The sequence below is a fragment of the Oncorhynchus masou genome, chromosome 15 (genome assembly GCF_036934945.1).
Source record: "Oncorhynchus masou masou isolate Uvic2021 chromosome 15, UVic_Omas_1.1, whole genome shotgun sequence".
NCBI classification, from domain to species: Eukaryota; Metazoa; Chordata; class Actinopteri; order Salmoniformes; family Salmonidae; genus Oncorhynchus; species Oncorhynchus masou.
Window position 1 is genome coordinate 499,374 of NC_088226.1, and position 6,656 is coordinate 506,029.

The window sequence follows — 6,656 nt, forward strand, 5'->3', positions numbered from 1 at the left end:
CCAGCTCTTTCAGGAGGAATGGGACAAAATTCACCCAACTTAATGTGGGAAGCTTGTGGAATGCTACCCGGAACGAACCAGGGTCTGCAGTAACTGCTGTGCCTTAGACCGCTGCGCCACTCAGGAGGCCTGATACATCTAATCAAGGGCTTGATGATTAGTTGACAGGTTAAATCAGGTACGCTAGTACTGGAATAAATCAAATACATGGAATTGGCTGAGGGTATGTGAGGAGAAGTTAATTTGCCCTGGAGATAAGTTCATACTAACAACACATTATTTACTTAAAGCTCAGCTGACACCTGGAGCTGTCAATCAAAGCCACATCTGCCCTAGATTGAATCTGTGACACGCATACCAACAACTAACCAGGACTGAGTAGAATACAAAATCACCAGGAAATTGGGATGGATCAATCATTTTAGGAAAAGAGTTTTTGAATTTAGTCTTGGTAATTACAGCTCTTTGTCTGAGCGAGACAGTGAGTGACAAGGAAAAGTGACTGAACTGTTTTATTTCACTTGAAAAAGTGAGGATGATAGTGGAATATTCATGTGGAAAACACTCCATGCATACAGACCCATTTTTTTTCTTGTGGGCTCATTTTACCCATCAGCTCTGACCTACTAAGCTGTCAATGTGAGATGGGTATTAGCAGATAGTTGTGGACTCTAGCTAAACTGTTTTACATATTGCGAGATACATTTTATCTTGTTGGAGACTGGCCAGAGATTGTGAGGTATATGTTACCTTGGCAGCAAGAGCATTATAGTGTGTATTATTATGGTGTTATACACAATATTGCTTTCTGAAATGCTTCAAAATAAGTGTCCAGCCACAGGTGAGTTATAGGAGACTGTAATAGAAGACTGGATGAAGAATAAGATGTGAGCGAAGGAGGACACTCACCATTGAAGCTCTTGGGTGGGATGCAGGAAGGAGGGGGGGCAGTGTAGGGGCCGAGGCCAGGATATAGTCAGATTCTGGGCAGACAGGGAGGCCAGACAGTCTACACTGAGCTCTCCTGTACAAAACCGCACCATCGACGGGCTCAGGGATGAGCTCACCTCCAACATGGCTGAGGAGACAAAGAAAGAGAGGAGGGAGAGAGATAGAGTGCAAGAAATAGAGGAAAGAGGCAGAGAGAAAGGGAGAGATAGAATAGTAACAGAAGAGGGATGGGGAGAGTAGAGGGATAGAAGAGGGAGAGAGATAGAAGAGTTGAGGGATAGAAGACGGATTGAAGACGGAGAGAAGAGTGAGCCACAGGATATTTCAGAAGGGGACTTTAACTGGGAGAGTGAATACAGAATTGAAAGGTAGTTATCGATTACAAGAATGATAGTGTACTGATGCATTATGCATAGAATGTGAACAATAAAAGTGCAACAAAACAAATGAGCAGACAGAACATCACTGTTGACCCAGACAAACAGAAAGCCAGACAGAATACTGACATAAGCAGACGGAACACTGCTGCCAGAAAGAATGTCGACCCAACCAGACAGAATCAACAGATGGAATATTGCAACAGACCATCAGAAAAAAAAATTGTTGGAACGCTTTATAATGACAGATGTCTGAAATAAACAGACGTAAGACTGTTGCCAGACAGCTGACCCACCCAGATGTACACAGACAGAATTCTGAGATGGAATATTGGCCAGCAGGCCATCAGTCTGAATCCCACCTACCACCAGCCAGCTCGGCTCCGAACACGATCCCTCTGGACACAGACACTCCAACACAGTGCAGGAGAGCGTCCCTCCGCAGGTTGAAGTTGATGAGTGCTGCCTCCACCCCCACCTTGGCCAGGCCCAGCCAGAGGGCCACCTGCAATGGCCGGCTCTCCATGAAGAGGGCCACCACATCCCCCGGGCCCCAGCCCTGGGCCAGAGCCCATTGGGCCACAGCGTTAGACAGCAGGTCCAGCTGGGTGAAGGTCCACGTCTCTCCTGTGGCATCATAGATGAGGGCGGGTTTATTTGGGTGCTGCTTCACTGTCTGGGCAAAGATGGAGGGGATATTGCTGTTGCGCCGTAGGTGGTGCCACAAGGCTATCTTGACTCGTAACAACACGTAAAGGCCACTGGAAGAAGTACAGAGAGGGAGATTAGTGAGGGAATGTTACTATTTTACCATTACCTATAGCGATGACGACTAACTAGTAAAAAGGTACATTTCCTGAAGAAAATGTGTGTGCCTGCTTCAGCAGTCTAAATGTGTTTTTTAATGGTAGTAGAAGTTGACGCAAGCACACTACATATTCTTAACAAATTAAAGGCACTCACTTTAGGTCTCTCTTCGCAGTACGGACTACGATGTAGAGGTACTTCCAACCACCTGTGCCCAGAAAGACCCCGAAGCCTGCTGCTAAACTCCAGGACCAGGGGACCCCAAAGAGACGCAGCAGACCCAGCGATCCCAGAGAAAAAGAGGCACTCGCTGCATTGCGCATCCTAGCAGTGGAGAGGAGTTTCAAAGGGTTATAAGGGTGGGATAAGTGAGCGAGACAGGCCTACAGCATGGTGTTAAAATGTAATGGCAGAGGGGTAAGGATAGAGGGTGTACTACACGTGGCAGTGGAGGACAGAGGTAAGAGTGCTTTTGGACCAGTCTCTCTTATAAAAATGACTAACTTGACTGTAAATGACGACCTAACTTGACTAATTTCAACAGTTAAAATGTAAATATTTGTAATTAATTAAAATTAAATGCGAGGTAGCCTCGACCTTATAGCATGGCTTATAGGATTACATACTGTATAGTTGGTGTTTGAACCGTGATTTATTTGTTATTTTAGGCAGGCTAGTTAAAGTGCACTGTGCAAAAATGTTATCATATAATGCAGCGTTGCCTACAGAGCGTAGGCCTGGTCTCTTACCTATGATCATACACGACCCGACGACGAACTATTTGAGAGCGATGTCCCTAACCTTTCACCTAGTAACCGAGTATTCTTCAAAACGTTCAATAGCGCTTTAGCCACTACCAGGCTTGTATACAAATTAGAATCGCCACCACACGCTGTTGAGTTCGTTGCAAGGATAACATTTATCATTTGAAATATTGCTACATTAATACGTATCTAAATGTTACAACAGTTTAACTGTCACCGCACCAAATTGCTATTAGAACGACGCCTCTCATGTAACAATGCATCAATTTATGAACATCAAATACATAGCCTACGCGCTCTAAAGAATTCCGAAACAGATTCACTAAATGATGGAATGACTAGACAGTTATTGGATACTTATCTATTTGTAGTAGCCGAAATATAAGAACCACAGTACTATGTGCTCCATATTGAATGTTATTGCATTGCGACGAACCCCAACAGCACCGCCCAAATAGTATCGCCCTTTCTCAGTGAACTCAGCGATTAGCTCCTCATCGAATTACCGACCCAATCCCATTGGCCGATATTATGATGACGAAGGAGAATCCGCCTCTTGGCCCGCCTGTTTCAGGTTCACTTCATCGAGTTGACCAATGATTGCAAGTGTTGCTACATATTGAGACTATTAAATCATATTCAGACAAATACTGTGTACTGTATACAGATATCCTACTGAAACGATATATGTATGTGTATACAGATATCCTACTGAAACGATATATGTATGTGATGCAAAAAGCCCTGATCTATTCTCTACTTTGTCATACAGAGGCTCTCAGGTAGGCTATACTTTATTTATGAGTCAAATAGTTTTGACCTCTACAGTAGCCTAATTCGTTCTACAAATGTTGAAATTAAACTTTGTGAAGGAGCAGCTGTTTATTTTGAATCACAATGAAGCAATTCCATGCCGCAATTTAAAGTAAACATAAACATTACAACAGTCTGGTGGGTTACAACAAAGATAATCTATTATATTGACAAGAGAGTCAAGTGGTCGATCTCACAATGGAAATACATGTCCTCAAAGATGGAGAGCAGGTGCGGGAGGCGAGATCAGGTGGAACCATTCTAGCCAATGAGAGGGCAGAAAAAGCGTGCGAACAACAGGCATAACTGATATAAAGATATTGCTGTTCCAAAGTTGCCGAAATACCAGGTGTAACAACCTAACCATTACAAAACGTAAGCCTCATGTAACAAATTAGCAATTACATTTTTGTTGTTGACCATATTTGACACTGGCATTGACCATTCAAAAATGCATCACTTCGTGGTCTTATTTTCATGGAAAGATTTTGGACGGAGTAAACCCTGTCGCTTTGCCTCTTCTTCACTGTTTAGAAGCATTTCAACACAAATACTGTAGTACAAATTAGAGACTGATAAGCTTGCAGGTTTTTACAGGTCGCTAAACTAAGTGAAACATCTCTAATGTGTTTATGAGTTGACCAACTCATGACTGCCAACTGCCCTTCTGCTATGAGTACATGTCCACATTCTTGTACTGTAGGCCTATGCATTGATGTGCAGTATCTCAAACCTGTTTCACTTGGTGTTTTTTAGTTCTCTCTTCACTCAGTTCATCACAGAGAGTGTATCCACAAATGGGAATATCTTTACACACATTCATGGTTCAATGTAGTCCAATCCCCTGTCTGCGTGAGGCTGTAGTGCAGGAGCTGCTCTGTGTCAGGGTGGACCTGGAGTCTGGCTGGAGGACGCGGAAGACCCTGCGCAGCACAGCCCGTCTGAGCAGGATGTAGACCCAGGGGTCCAGGATCTGGTTCCAGGTGGCCATGCGGAGGCCCAACAGAACCAGCTTCTCTGACTGACGTACTGTGTGGCTGGAGCCTCGCCCGCCGCGGCAGAACTGACCCACCAGCAGAGAGATGGAGATCTGGTGATGGTGGACAGGAAAGCCACTATGTTAGGGACATAAAGACCACTGTGGGTCATTGAAAGGCACACTGTATATGAGACAGGCCTGAATAAATGAGGTGAATATGTTGTATCCTACTATTAATTTTAGAAACACTTATGTGTCTGTGTTTAAACAAGCAAAAGCCTTGTTTACAATATGCAGGTTACCAATGTTAAACCATCTACAGTATAAACAAGGTCAAATGTCAGTGGAGGCTCTAGCTACTCACTAGAAAGGGGCTCCAGCACACACAGGACACCATCGTGATCACTGTCAACTGGGCCATCATCTCTACATCCAGCGAGCGTAGCGGAGAGGAGGAGGTTCTTCCATATCGTCCTGGTGCTGCTGTAGTGTTTGTCCTGATACCCTGGGAGCTGAGCCTGGCCTGCAGCAGAGCCAGCCCGCTCAGGGTGTTACAAATCAGGGAGAGGCTGAGCGCCATGAGCCCCAGGCCGGAGAAGGTGAGGGCCAGGCTGGCGTCAGCCGTGGAGAGCGGCCCATGGACTGTCAGAAAGCACCAGGTACCAGGGAATTGGGTTGTGTAACTACCCACGTCCACCAGGGGGAGCCCGGCCAGCAGCAGGGCTAGGGAGGACAGCAGGAGGACAGCCAGACGCATGTGGGCCACCGTGATCAGGGCAGAGTGGAGGAGGGGCTGGGTAATGCCCATACACCGCTCCACGGCCATGGCACTGCCCAGTAATAGAGGGCACAGGCCGAAGAACACCAAGCTGGCACCGAACAGTTGGCAGAACATCCCGGCAGGCTCGGTGGTGTCACGCATTCCTGCAGCCACCCTGTGCCTCCGACTCTGACCAAGGTGCAGATGGAGGGCAAAGGCACCAGGGATCAAATTACCAGCCAGGTCGGTTAGCAGTAGAGCCCCCACTAACAACAGGAACGGAGCTTTGGCCCGATGTCTGAAGCGTACATAGGACTTGGCCAGGATGCCCAGGGCGCTTAGGTTGGAGAGGCCACCCAGGGTCATGGTGAAACAGGACAATCCAAAGGAGGGAGGGTTGATGAGGGGTGGCAGTGTGGTGGCATTCAGGGTCTGGATGGATGGACAGGGGCAGGAGGAGAAGTTGAGCTCTGGGAGGTGGTGGACAGAGGGAGAGGAGGGGGCAGAGACGGTAGCCATGACGTCATAGAGGAGCAAGGAATATTCAGCTTCAATACCATCTGCAAAGAATGAGCGATATTAAGTTGAAGACTGGTTCAAATGTTTGTAAGCAAACAGTACTTGAGTGTTAGATCTATGTAATCCAGCCATGTCTCATAGACTAGATGTAACATAGTACATGTAAATCCAGGGCACACAAATTTGTATCATATGTTACGTTTGGTATGGGTACATAAGACAGATGATTGCTTAAGTTGGGATGGATGGGTGCATGTATAACGCAAATGTCTAGCAACCCAAAGGTTCCGAGTTTGAATCTCATCACGGACAACTTGAGCATTTTAGCTAATTAGTAACTTTTCAACGACTTACTACTTTTTAGCTACTTTGCAACTACTTTGTTAGCTAACCATGCCCCTAACCATAGCCCTTTTAGCTAACCCTATCCCTAACCTTAACCCTTTAACCTAACTCCTACACTGAACCCTACCCCTAACCTAGCTAACGTTAGCCACCTAGCTAGATTTCACAAGCTAACATACTTTTAGCAAATTCATAACATATTGTATATTTTGTACATTTGTAACATAGTCCCTTTTGCAAATTTGTGACATAATAAGAATTGTAATTCGTAACATATATGAAATGGGTGATGGACATCAACAAATGAATGATACCATACGAAACTAAACATATACTAAATG

General features: G+C 45.5%; 2 protein-coding genes across 2 annotated transcripts in view; both read right to left on the reverse strand.

Moving 5' to 3' along the window:
• The window catches only part of LOC135555211 (long-chain fatty acid transport protein 1-like), a 3,596-nt gene extending 222 nt beyond the window's left edge, over positions 1–3,374 (reverse strand). Inside the window, exons 1-4 of the mRNA XM_064987539.1 lie at positions 2,885–3,374; positions 2,292–2,459; positions 1,695–2,089; positions 910–1,078 (exon numbers count right to left, since the gene is read on the reverse strand). Coding sequence (XP_064843611.1) covers positions 910–1,078; positions 1,695–2,089; positions 2,292–2,458 — 731 coding nt within the window. The 5' untranslated portion in view covers position 2,459; positions 2,885–3,374. The remainder of the gene's footprint in view (positions 1–909; positions 1,079–1,694; positions 2,090–2,291; positions 2,460–2,884) is intronic.
• A 1,164-nt stretch (positions 3,375–4,538) lies between these two features.
• Positions 4,539–5,970, reverse strand: LOC135555212 (prostaglandin E2 receptor EP1 subtype-like). Its single transcript, XM_064987540.1, has 2 exons — positions 5,056–5,970; positions 4,539–4,802 (listed from the first exon to the last, which is right to left on the reverse strand). The coding sequence occupies exons 1-2, from the start codon at positions 5,968–5,970 to the stop codon at positions 4,539–4,541; spliced, it is 1,179 nt and encodes a 392-aa protein (XP_064843612.1).
• Between the last annotated feature and the right edge of the window lie 686 nt (positions 5,971–6,656).